This window comes from Salvelinus fontinalis, chromosome 14 (assembly GCF_029448725.1).
Source record: "Salvelinus fontinalis isolate EN_2023a chromosome 14, ASM2944872v1, whole genome shotgun sequence".
In the NCBI taxonomy this organism is placed as follows: Eukaryota; Metazoa; Chordata; class Actinopteri; order Salmoniformes; family Salmonidae; genus Salvelinus; species Salvelinus fontinalis.
Genome location: NC_074678.1, coordinates 22,586,604 through 22,599,926, shown reverse-complemented (window position 1 = coordinate 22,599,926; position 13,323 = coordinate 22,586,604). Strand labels below are relative to the sequence as shown.

At 42.2% G+C, this 13,323-nt stretch overlaps 1 protein-coding gene and 1 pseudogene across 1 annotated transcript in view; one reads left to right on the top strand and one right to left on the bottom strand.

Annotated features, from left to right (window-relative positions):
• The window catches only part of LOC129869628 (sec1 family domain-containing protein 2-like), a 196,470-nt gene extending 186,571 nt beyond the window's left edge, over window positions 1–9,899 (bottom strand). Inside the window, exons 1-2 of the mRNA XM_055944215.1 lie at window positions 8,957–9,899; window positions 8,545–8,713 (exon numbers count right to left, since the gene is read on the bottom strand). Of these exons, the coding sequence (XP_055800190.1) occupies window positions 8,545–8,713; window positions 8,957–9,770 (983 nt within the window). The 5' untranslated portion in view covers window positions 9,771–9,899. The remainder of the gene's footprint in view (window positions 1–8,544; window positions 8,714–8,956) is intronic.
• A 146-nt stretch (window positions 9,900–10,045) lies between these two features.
• LOC129811152 (pre-mRNA 3'-end-processing factor FIP1-like) overlaps window positions 10,046–13,323 on the top strand; it is a 35,461-nt pseudogene continuing 32,183 nt past the window's right edge.

The following is a 13,323-nucleotide window of genomic DNA, read 5'->3' as shown; positions in this document are numbered from 1 at the left end:
ATTACAGGAACAAAGTTGTCTAATGAAGGCAAACAAATTGTTGCTTACTAGAAAATACTCTTTCAAACACACATGGTCACATTGTACAGCATCGTTACGGCTATTAGCAGGGCTATATTTTGGCCTTGATAAATATTATTTTGGCCTACAATCGCTCACTGTTGTTTTTTTAAAACAAAATCATCTCCAAAATATCATTATATATAGCCTGGATGTCTATTTCAGCAGGATGTCTATTTCAGAGACAAGCATGGAGAAACTAAAATGTTCAATTATATTCCATGATATGTGTTGACTGAATATATGCAAGTGAAGTCTACTAAATAATCAAGTTAGAATTATTTAATTCTGGAGAAACCTAAATAATAAACTGGCTTTATTTACAAATTAGTGAGAATGTCTCACCCCATGCTCAAGAATGGCCTTTTTCTTACTCGCTCTAGATTAAATGAAAACGAAATCTCATAAATATCATTACTTTTTAAACAAAGTGATTATTATTTTTTATTTAACCAGGAAAAGCTTGTGACCCAGAGTCTCTTTTTCAAGGGAGACCTGGCCAAGAAGGCAGCAACAAATTACATAATTAAAACATACAACAATACAACATGATCCAGCCTAAAAAAAGCATTTACACTCCTCTGTAACAGAGTCGCCAATCAATATTTTAAATTCCTTTGGTGGCACTAACATATCTAGACGAAGCATAGATAGTAGATTATTCCATGCGTATGGTGCACAAGAAGAGAAGGTACTCTTGCCTAATACTGTGAATGTCCTGGGGACTTTAAGTAGCAACCATTGAGCAGACCGGGTATGGTAACTGCTGGTGGTGAAGGAGACCAGACTACAGAGGGAGTTTATCCATAAGGGCTCTGTAGATGAACACATACAAATGTATCTTTCTGCACATATAAAGTGAGGTCCAACCTACCATTTGGTACAATGTGCAATGGTGGGTGAGTGACTTGGCATATGTAATAAAGCGCAAGGTTGCATGATTTACAGAGTCCAGTCTCTGTAAGATGGAGGAGGTTACATGCATATACAACAAGTCACCATAATCAATTACAGAGAAGTGGCCTGAACAAGCTTCTTTCTAGCCAGAAGCAGGAAGCAAGCATTATTACGAAAATAAAAACCCAATTTACATTTAGAATTATATAAAAGCCCCTTAGATATTCTCACAGATCCTAACAGAAAATTCCCCTTAGATATTAATTTAGAACCCTCCAATCCTCTAAATGTAATTATTGGCCGAGATATACTGTAGGCCTACAATAGGCGAAATAAGTATTGGTTACACTACAATTAGGGTGTGGAAATATTATGCCCCATAGATATTAATTTAGAATCCTGCAATCCTCTTATGCTGTAGCCTACTCCCGACCTTCACGTTGTACAGCGCAATATTTTCCATTCCATCCTAGTGGAAACTGAGGGTTTCCTTTTTAATTTCTCAGAATAGAAACACTATAATTATAAAAAAAAAATATTAAGCCACATTTCTTAAAATCAATCCCATGTTTTACAAAAAAGATTATAAATTCTCTAGTAATGCCAATATGGGAGACTGTCAAATGCTTCTCAAAGTTTCCCTCGGGTGGTCAAACTAGCACTAACTTGCATTAGCGTTAAAAAAATGTCTGACAATTAAATAACGTGCCATAGAATGCTGCGGCAGCCCACAAGGTGTGCTGCAGTATGACACAACTTTTAACGGAGGAAGCACTGTAGACCACACTATCTACCAAGAGAGTTCTCATCTAAACTCAGCAAAAAAAAGAAATGTCTTTCAAAGATAATTCGTAAAAATCCAAATTACTTCACAGATCTTCATTGTAAAGGGTTTAAACACGGTTTCCCATGCTTGTTCAATGAACCATAAACAATTAATGAACATGCACCTGTGGAACGGTCATTAAGACAGTTGTGAAAACTTAGGACACTAAAGAGGCCTTTCTACTGACTCTGAAAAAACACCAAAAGAAAGATGCCCAGGGTCATCTGCGTGAACATGCCTTAGGCATGCTCCAAGGAGGCATGAGGACTGCAGACATGGCCAGGGCAATAAATTGCAATGTCTGTACTGTGAGACGCCTAAGACAGCGCTACAGGGAGGCAGTACAGACAGCTGATCGTCCTCGCAGTGGCAGACCACGTGTAACAACACCTGCACAGGATCGGTACATCCAAACATCACACCTGCGGGACAGGTACAGGATGGCAACAACAGCTGCCCGAGTTACACCAGGAACGCACAATCCCTCCATCAGTGCTCAGACTGTCCGCAATAGGCTGAGAGAGGCTGGACTGAGGGCTTGTAGGCCTGTTGTAAGGCAGGTCCTCACCGTCGCTGAACCAGACAGGACTAGCAAAAAGTCCTCTTCACTGACGATTTGTGGTTTGTCTCACCAGGGATTCACGTTTATCTTGAAAGAATGAGTGTTACACCGAGGCCTGTACTCTGGAGCGGGATTTATTTGGAGGTGGAGGGTCCCTCATGGTCTGGGGCGGTGTGTCACTGAGCTTGCTGTCATTGCAGGCAATCTCAACACTGTGCGTTACAGGGAAGAAATCCTCCTCCCTCATGTGGTACCCTTCCTGCAGGCTCATCCTGACATGACCCTCCGGCATGACAATGCCACCAGCCATACTGCTCGTTCTGTGTGTGACTTCCTGCAAGACAGGAATGTCAGTGTTCTGCCATGGCCAGCGAAGAGCCCGGAACTCAATCCAATTGAGCACGTCTGGGACCTGTTGGATCGGAGGGTGAGGGCTAGGGCCATTCCCCCCAGAAATGTCCGGGAACTTGCAGGTGCATTGGTGGAAGAGTGGGGTAACATCTCACAGCAAGAACTGGCAAATCTGGTACAGTCCACGAGAAGGAGATGCACTGCAGTATTTAATGCAGCTGGTGGCCACACCAGATACTGACTGTTGCTTTTGATTTTGACCCCCCCTTCGTTCAGGGACACATTATTCCATTTCTGTTAGTCACATGTCTGGGGAACTTGTTCAGTTTATGTCTCAGTTGTTGAATCTTGTTATGTTCATACAAATATTTACACATTAAGTTTGCTGAAAATAAACGCAGTTGACAGTGAGAGGACGTTTCTTTTTTTTTGCTGAGTTTATATTATTCATAGCGGTCCATTTACCACCTTCCTAAATTATTACCGCCCCGTAGCACTCACGTCGGTAGCCATGAAGTTCTTTGAAAGGCTCGTCATGGCTCATATCAACAGCATCCTCCCAGATACCCTAGACCCACTCCAATTCACAAACCGCCCCAACAGATCACGCAATCTCAATCGCACTCCACACCGCCCTTTCCCATCTGGACAAAAGGAACACCTATGTGAGATTGCTGTTCATTGACTACAGCTCAGCGTTCAACACTATAGAGCCCACAAAGCTCATCACTAAGCTAAGGACCCTGGGACTAAACACCTCCCTCTGCACCTGGATCCTGGACTTCCTGATGGGCCGCCCCCAGGTTGTGAGGGTAGGATTCAAACACATCTTCCACACTGATCCTCAACACTGGGGCCAATCAGGGGATTTGTACTTAATCCCCTCCTGTACTCCCTGTTCACCCACGACTGCGTGGCCAAACACGACTCCAACATTAGGTTTTCTGACGACACAACAGTAGTAGGCCTGATCACCGACAACGATGAGCTCAATGTGAGCAAGACAAAGGAGCTGATCATGGACTACAGGAAAAGGCGTGCCGAACATGCCCCCATTAACATCAACAGGGCTGTAGTGGAGCGGGTCGAGAGTTTCAAGTTCCTTGGTGTCCACATCACCAACAAACTATCATGGTCCAAAAACACCAAGACAGTCGTGAAGAGGGCATGACAAAACCTTTTCCCCCTCAGGAGACTGAAAAGATTTGACATGGGTCCCCAGAACCTCAAAAAGTGCTACAGCTGCACCATCGAGAACATCCTGACCAGTTGCATCACCGCCTGGTATGGCAACTGCTCGGCATCTGACCGTAAAGCACTACAGAGGGTAGTGCGTATGGCCCAGTACATCACTGGGGCCGAGCTTACTGCCATCCAGGACCTATATAATAGGCGATGTCAGAGGAAAGCCCATAAAATCGTCAGAGACTCCAGTCACCCATGTTTTCTCTGCTACCGCATGGCAAGCGGTACCGGAGCGCCAAGTCTAGGACCAAAAGGCTCCTTAACAGCTTCTACGCCCAAGCCATAAGACTCCTGAACAATTAAACAAATGGCCACCGGACTATTTACATTGACACCCCTCCATTTGTTTTGTACACTGCTGCTACTCGCTGTTATTATCTATGCATAGTCATGTCACCCCTACCTACATGCACAAATTACCTCAACTAACCTGTACACACGCACACTGACTCAGCACCGGTACCCTCTGTATATAGCCTCGTCATTGTGTTACTTTTTATCACTTTTTACTTTAGTTTATTTGGTAAATATTTTCTTACCTCTTCTTGAACTGCACTGTTGGTTAAGGGCTTATAAGTAAGCATTTCACGGTAAGGTCTACACTTGTTGTATTCGAAGCATGTGACAAATAAAGTTTTAAATTTGACAAGAATATATCAACAAATGTGACTCACTACTTCACAGGAGAAGTATTTGAAAGTTTTTTATTTTTATTTTTTTAAATAAATGCCTTTTGTTACATATGAACTTTCATGTGCTTTTATAACAAACTTGTATTCCATCTGTAAATATGAATACAATTGTTAAAATTATAAGTCTAGTTGGTTTAGCCATGGAAAAATACAGGAACCGTCACGCTAACCACGATTGGCTGCGATAATATATGGGCTGGACATGCCGGCAGATGAGTTAGGATTGGTCTGCCATGTAGCATACTTCTGTCTATAAACGTGAGCTGCTCAGTATGTGTTGATAGTCCTTTCTACTGCGCTGTTTTTTAAAGATAACGTTAGCCATTGAGAACTACAAAAAAGTTTAGCAACTTTTCTCAACAACATCAATGCCCTGAATTTAGCAGGCGCTATCGACAAATCCATTGGAAAAAGAGTGACTTGACACAACGCTGACCAAACAAGATGTAGCTACAAACAAAACAGAGTTAAATGGTTCCAGTCTGCAGTGAAGCGTTCAGCCATGTATACGGTAAGAGTCTAGATACATTTTCAGATATTATACGTTTCTAATTTTGACAAAGTAATTTTCACTGCAAATTAAAGCGCACTGTTAGCTAGCTAGCGAATGTTAGCTTGCTGGCTCTCTAGCTAACGTCACGTGTATGATCTGTATAGTAATATTATTTGAATCAGAAAAAACATTTGCATTGCTAGTTATAGCCTAATGTTAGCCATTGAACCTAGTTGGTTAGCACTTTAACTACCTGGAGACTCTTACTACAGCTATGACAATGTTTGTATTGGCAGTAGTACGAGTTGGGATTATGCTGGTTCATTGTTTAGCTTGCTAGCTACATGTCTAAACAAAAGATTCCACTTCACCAGATGATTACATGACCCATCAAGTTAGCCAGGTGTGTCTGGGGTTGATTACGGCCATCTATTGTATTTCATGAACATGTGTACATGTCTAGACAATAGTGACCCATCCACTTAGCTATGTGGCTGGGGGGTGGTTATAGCATTTCCTTCACATGACCCATCAATTTAGACAAGTGTGTCAGGTAAGCGTCATCTAATAATTTGTAATTATTTTTATCTGGACACTTTCTGTTTCTGATATTGCTACTATGCAAGTAACCATTTCACTGTACCATTTCCACCATCTGTATCCTGTGCATGTGACAAATAAAGATGCTATTTGATATAGTGTGTGTTTGCCAGAGATGGCAATGTGAAGAACAACAGTGTATTTTTTAACCAGGAGTTTTTCCTTATTGTATGCTACTACTTTTACCACTTTTAGTCTTGAAATCTTTGGTTGTTTACTAAACTACTCATTCTGTTTAGCACATGGCCTCACATGTGAATCCTTAAAGAGATGTGTAGGGCTAAGGCTTAAGAGGGTGTGAACAATGCTGAATGGGTGTAGACAAAGTAGAGGTCTCCATTAGGTGTACCAAAAACATTCATGGGACATTTTCTCAAAAGTGGGGTTACAAGTTAATCAACTTTCAAAGCAGAAATACTTTCCGATTATTCCTCAACTGCAGTGTATGATATAAAATTTAGTAGCTCTGAGTCTCTACATTTATCCAATGTAAAAAAACACAATTTAAAATGTTGCTACATAAGACGAGGCGGTCAGACACAAATCAAATCAATGCTGACTGGGAGGGATTTCATAATACAGCCAATCATACTGTGTAGCCTGGCTGGGCCCCATAACCAGCAAAGCATAACAATTCATACTGTACCTGTATCATGTGAACAGGGCTACAAAGCCAATCTATACAGACTTGATCCCAAGCCTTCCATCAATAAATCAAAACATGTGCATAAAGTTATTAGCCTAGTGGAACCAGCCTGATGCTGCGTTAACCAATCTATTTGTTCTTCATAATTGTTCTTATTTCTCATGTGTTTTTACTAGTATTACAATGTTACTGATTTATTGCATTGTTGGTTTTTGAGTTTGCAAGAAAGGCTTTTCACTGTACTTGTGACATTAAAAGCGTTAAACTATGTATCCGGTATAGACAAACACATTACAACTTTAAACCAAAAGATTGTGAACAAATGTTCTTTGAGAGTGTAAAATGGGCCAGGAGCTCCAGGTGCTTTAACCTCAGTGTGTCTGGGCTACGCTTCAATCTCCTAAACAGATGTGATAAGAGTCAACTGGCCCATCTGCTCTGAGATAGGGAAGGCAATAACACTCCTGCTGGCACAAGTCACACACTCAGCCCCTACAGACACCACGGCCCCTGGCTGCGAGATCATCCAATTACTGCTATCTCCACTTGTGTGTGTGAGAGAGCGAGAGATAACTGATCCCATCCTTCCCGACTGCTCTCTGCGATAACACATTTGGCTCGGAGTCGCTCTCTGATGAAAGTCTGAATCCTGATGCTAAAAACTGATAGCAAGGAAGAGGATACTATCTAATACAGCCTAACACCCCCAAAGGTCTGCTTCCCAATCCAGGTCAACAAACTGCAGCTTTGTCCCTCACCTCAATCCCCTTTTTGGATGTTAGAAAATATAGCTAGTCTGAAGTAGGCTGCATTTGCAAGACTTTCTGTAGAGCCACCAGAACCTCCAAATGATCAACACATTCTGGATTTGCTAATCAGGACATAGTAAATTGAGTTCATCCACATAGTGAGAGATCTGTGGGAATGTGCAGGTGCTTGGTGTAGCCTAAATGCTCCAGACGAAAACCTCTGTCTGGGAGTCAGTGGGGCCTGCTCTACCCCCTGATATGCTCAAATTAAACGCTACAGTACCCTCCCTGTCTGAGCTGCTCTTACCCAGCAGAACCAGCAGAACCGTTCCATTAGAACTAAACCTCCCACCTTGCTCAAACAGGGCCTGCTCCATTCCAGATCAACCACCCACTGGGTAGGAGCGGGTGCCCATTCAGGCAAACGAGTTAGAAAATATTGTAGAGCAGAGCTGGCCAACCGTTTTCATAGCCAATGAAAGTATTTTCCTCCTGCAACCACATGAAGAGGCAGAGGAAGAGGAAGAGTTGAACACATGATGTTAGGACTAATCCCTGCCATGTACAACAGCCTCACCATAAGAGGCCAACACGTGCACACCCAATGGCCAGACTGGAGGCAAGCTCCACTGAACCTCTGTTACTTAATACAAGTCATGTGTTCCCCCATAAACGTAAGGGGTAGGGGAGGGTGAAAGAGCGAGAGAATGACTGAGAAAGACTCAGAGAAAAACAATTAAGAGAGAGCAAGAGACAGAGAGAGTGGGTGAGAGAGAGGGAGAGAGAGAATGGGTGAAAGGAGAGAGATTCAGCACAACACACAAACCTGTTTACCCCCTGTGGGCCAAGATAAATTAACCTAAACATATATTATTTACCTTTACCAGGTAAATTGACTGAGAATATATTCTCTTTTACAGCAACATTAGAAACCTTGTTATACAGTAGCTATGATATATTAGAGCCTTGGGTAGATAAACACACATCATAGCAGAACTACAGTCAGATTAACCCACAACTCTGACCAAAGGAAATTACATGGGCAGAAAGGCCAGCAAGTCAAGGAAACTTTTGCTTAAATTATGAGAAAACAAGAACAGTTACAGCAGTATAATGACTGCTGATCAGAGGTGACCTAGTTTAGAAACTTACAAAACCCATTCTCTAGTCTCCGCCTTTTCTATATCCCCTGTGCCTACACGAAATATAATTATAGGCCCAGCCAAACTGCAACCCTCTTTCAAATCCTAACCCTAACAATATCTGGCTCCATCCGTATTTAAATCCCAGATAGATTGTCAAAAAAGTATTTCCAGGGTCTATAAAAGTGAACTATCATACAGGATATGAATCATGTGAAATTTGACTTTTCAACAGTAGTATAATATTTTTGCTATAACTGCTCCAGCACAGATGTACTCACTGGGTCTGTACGAGGCAGCCTGGAGCCAGGGTAGGCTGTGAGTCAGGGGTGCGCTGCAGGTTAGTGAGCTCCAGCATGTCCACCTGCACATCAGTGGTGTGTCCTGGCAAAGGCTGCAGCACAGTAAATATCTTCTCCACCAGGCTGTCACCATGGTGACCAGCAGCCCCTGAGGACAAGGAAAAACAGAGAGATTTAAACCAAAAACAAGGTCCATGTAAACATGAATTAATTCTGTGTGTAAGGGGAATAGAATATGGAATAAGGAAGAATGACAATCAAATGCCCTTTCTGTTAGGCAGGGAGGAGCAGCAATTAAATAATTCTATGTGGAAAGTGTGAATGTTGCACTCAGGGCTGCAGCTTGGCATATTTATGGACATCAGTAGTTGTACAAGACTGTGTTATGCACCTGTTAGATCCAGTGTCCTGTCGATGAAGACGATGGATGCTTTATTGGGTGCTGTCTTTCTGCGGTTTTTGGCTTGAGGATGATTGGCAAGTTCCCCAGCGATGAGACGGCTCATTGGACCCAAGGCGAAGCTCTCCTCCCGGGTGCTGGTGGACTCAAACATGGAATTAACCGCAGAGGCTAGAGATTTAATTTCAATCTGCAGCTCTGGAGTAAGAGAGTGCAAGTCAACATCAGTCAAGCTTCCGAACCTCTTCTTCTCTGGGCGCTTTATATTGATGGTCTCGAGGTCCCGTGGCAGCAGCGGGAACAGGTGCGCGAAGGTAGGCGCGAGAAGGAGCTGTGGTGACACCGGAGCAAAGACCACGGGGGCATGCATGACTTCAGCGGTGTAATTCATATCTCCCATCCATTCGCACAGTTTATCTTCAAACTGCTCGAACACAGGGTTCCCCTCTAATACAGCAGTGACATGGTTAGCGAGGAGGTGTATGGAGTGGGCTACGGTGGTGAAAACGACACAGTACTGAAAATGACTGAGGCCAACGATGTCTTGTATAATGTCAGCTGTTCTCCCTTTGAGCAAAGTGCTCACCACAAACACTGCCTTTGGTTCGTTTTCACCACCGGCTTCGAAGCTCGAGAACTGTTTTAAATTACGAGCACCAGACTCAAATACACTGGTAGCTCCACCGTTCCAGTGAAGACTCTCAGCACACTTGTCGTCCATGAAAACCACCGCTTTCTTTACCTTTGACAACACTCTGTCCCACATCTGACCGGGGAAACACGTAAAGCCCTCAGTTGGTAACATTGTGGAGATGATACTGTCGTTTAGACCGAGCGAAAAGTAGAAGATTTCTATAAAATTGTCAGGCAAAAGCCATTCCAAAACAACAACACCAACACATGAGTCTCTTAATGGTGACGTGACATACCACGTCGCGACAGATATACGTAACCATACACGTGCTGCACCGGTTTCATTTGGGAATGTTCAGAATTTTCTGTTTATTAAAAACAGAAATTAGGCTGAATTGAGTTTCCTCATTTAGCAATATACTAGCCACACTACACACAAATACATGTCTTGAGTAAATAAGAAAAACATACAAATTAGATATGCTTATCATGATGCTCAGAAACAAAATTGCAAAATTAATACACTGAAGCGAAAAAAAGAGAATCTCAATACATACTGACCAATATGAAACTGCTGTTTCTTCCAACGTGGATTTATGCCCGTGAAAAGTGGACTGTCGCTATGGAAACGTGTGTGTGTATTAAAGTAAACTGTCACTGTTTTTGACTGATAAGGTGACAAGCTGTCCTTTCCGTATTTTTTTTAATTTCACCTTTGTAACTAACAGTTTGAAACTTGAAAATATGTGCTGTGAAAATCTCGAGTTTGGCGAAATAACTGGTAACGTTATTTCATTGCGATTTATTTTATTTGCTGGGGTAACTGTCAAGTTGTGTGATTCAGAAGAAGTGACTGAATTTGGAGAGACTGTGTCCGCAGAAGAAAATGACAAAGCTTCTGATGCAAGCAGGGGCTATGAAGAGGAATAATTGTTATATGGAGGTAGTCAAAACAGATACGACCCTATTTAGCTCTCAAATATTTACATTTTTATAGGGTTAAGTTACCATTCTGTGTCTGGCAAATAATGAGCTGTCAAATTTATTTTAGCTAGCAAGCTAACCACAACACCAGAAACAACACGTGCGACAGCGTACCACGTTGACAGTGCGACACTGGGTTGTTTTCTCCTGCCGCTTATTTCCTGTAACGTTTTTGGTAGGGAGTGAATATGAGAACAATGTCCAGTGACTATTAAATAAAATTGCAAGCACAAGGAATTATTGAGTTCAGGCATTTAGATATTTTGAGACAACTGTGATATTGTCTGTTTTGATTTTGAGTGTATGTTGTAAACATGTTGATACTGGTTCTTCTCTGTGATATATGAGATTGAGGAGAAGGCAGAGGAAGAGGCACCTAATGGGTAAGTGCCAGGCGACAGGTAAAACACCTACTGTTAAACTTCTGTTTGTACATAGCAGACAGTCACCTATTCCATCCTCAATTCATCACTTCCCACTGGGCACAGACATCAATTCAAGTCTATTCAAGGGTGGTTGAAGAACAATGTTAATTCATCCAGTTTGTGCCAAGTGGATTACCTAGATCTCAAATACACACTTAGCGTACTAGAAAATCAGACGTGGATACTACTAGACTATACTGTCAATTTTTTCCTTTTGTAAAAGACTTAGTTTAATTTAGTCAATTCGAAATCTGCAGTGGCCGTAAGGCATTTACTGTGATGCGTCCTCTTCAAAAGTCAGTCAGAGCATTCATACTTCTTGCTTCTTCTTTTTACACAACCTCCCTACTGTCAACCAATCATGTTAATGTGGAGCTTTACGGAGTCCTCGCATTGTTACAAAATTTGTGAGACGCACGGCGACGCGGTACAGAGCTCTATTTGGCCTGCTGAGGCTCTGCAATTGCGTCACACCCTCCGTATTTCTGAAGCAAGCATAAGTTGTCTTTTACACAAATTACACCTTTTTAGTTGTCTACACGAATAATATAGTCATCACACCTCTATTTGATGTTTTTTGAGATTCACAACACAGGCACAGTATTCACTCTGAGTCAGCCAGTACTGATTCTACAAATATTTGCCATTATACCCTACCTGTTTTATGATCTCCAGCTTCATCTCCCCTATTTGCACTAAATGATTCTTGCTTTCAAACCATTTTGACCATGAGTGATCACTTACAACAGTAAGCAGTGAACTGATTCAGAATGAGATGGGCTGGTGGCTTCATTCCCCATTAGGACCAATTGTGCTTTATTAATGAAGCATTTAGATATAATGCACTTTTCACTGCTCAATAATGACTGAGCAATATTGTTATCTCTGTGTTGTGTGTGTATCTGATGCCACTATGTGCAACGCCTGAAATGTGCAGCCAGTCAAGTGGAACATTAAGAACTATTTGGATGCTCGTTAAATCCTTGGCCGGGCAGGCGCTGTTTGTTTGTGAGCGTGGTAAAGTGGATCTAAGGCTCCATTTAGATAGGGGCTATGATGGTCGCTGTGTTCGGCTTTGTTAAAGCGTATTGCCTCAGAGTAAACACAGTGTTTTCAGAATCAAACAGTCTCTCTGAGCTGCTCGACCATTACATTACATTAGGGATTCTTCCAGCAATAGGCTGTCATTTTACTTTCATCCCTTTACAAGGAAATGTACAGTATGCAGTCTGCAGACAAGTTAAGTAATATCCCTTTTTGCAAATCTCTTAACATTCCCCTGTACTCTATTCTTCAAATGTTACAAAAGTCTCAATCTAAACTGACTGTGTTTTTCTAGTGATGTTATGTTTTTTTCACAGTGCAAAGCCCTAGCCGACTGCTGAGGTCCATGAGAATGGAGTAGTGAAACAGGTACCTACTGCTCAGGGTTATGGAGGAGTAAACCTGGGATAAACAACACTTCTGTTTTGATGGAAACCCATCATGGATTCCCTCAGAACCCTTCTTGCTACTTAGCATATTCCTCATTAACTGTGTGTGTGATGCATGTAATGCTTATATGAATGTATGTTGTCTCCATCTTTGTCTTTGTGTTCCTGTAATGCCAGGATACAGGTCAGGAAGACCAAGAAAGTGACAGCGACAATGAGGATGATGATGGCGTGTGTGTAACCATTGGAGCCTCGTTTCAGCCGTTCAGGTGAGAGTCTAGACAACAGCAACATGTTAAATACAGCAGTGTGTTACTGTCCTGCAATCTGGATTAGTTTTGAAGATCCAATTTGAGTTGAAAAGAACATTATATATCAGACCCTGTACACTGTTAGATGGAAAAACCTTTTGAAGAGAGCTTTTTTTCACCTGACTGTCAGCGCGACCGACGTCAGTTGCTGTTGCCTCTCCTTTCTCAGATCATTTTATGAGTCATGATTATGGTTCCATGTTACAGTATGCATATTTGGCAGCATGCCTTATTCTCCCCACCCCATGTCACTTTCAAGGTTCTTCAAAGCACATTGCCCAGAGTCATGGAGGCAGCATGTCTCTCAGTGTGTGTCCCCTTGGTGGTGGTGATGATGATAACTGTGTGTGTTTTGGTTTTTGTTTCTTTCATTGTGTAGTGCCTTTGGATCCATGCCTGTTAATCTCATCATTAAGGCTGCAGGGAGAACACATGCGTCAGGTAAACACTCCTCACCTAGGCCACATAGGTCATGTATGTGTCAGTGCATGCTTGTTCCGCGTCACCTGCTAGTCGGAAATGTCAGAGTATTCCTAATTCCGACTAGCACGTGAACGCACCATTAGTTACTC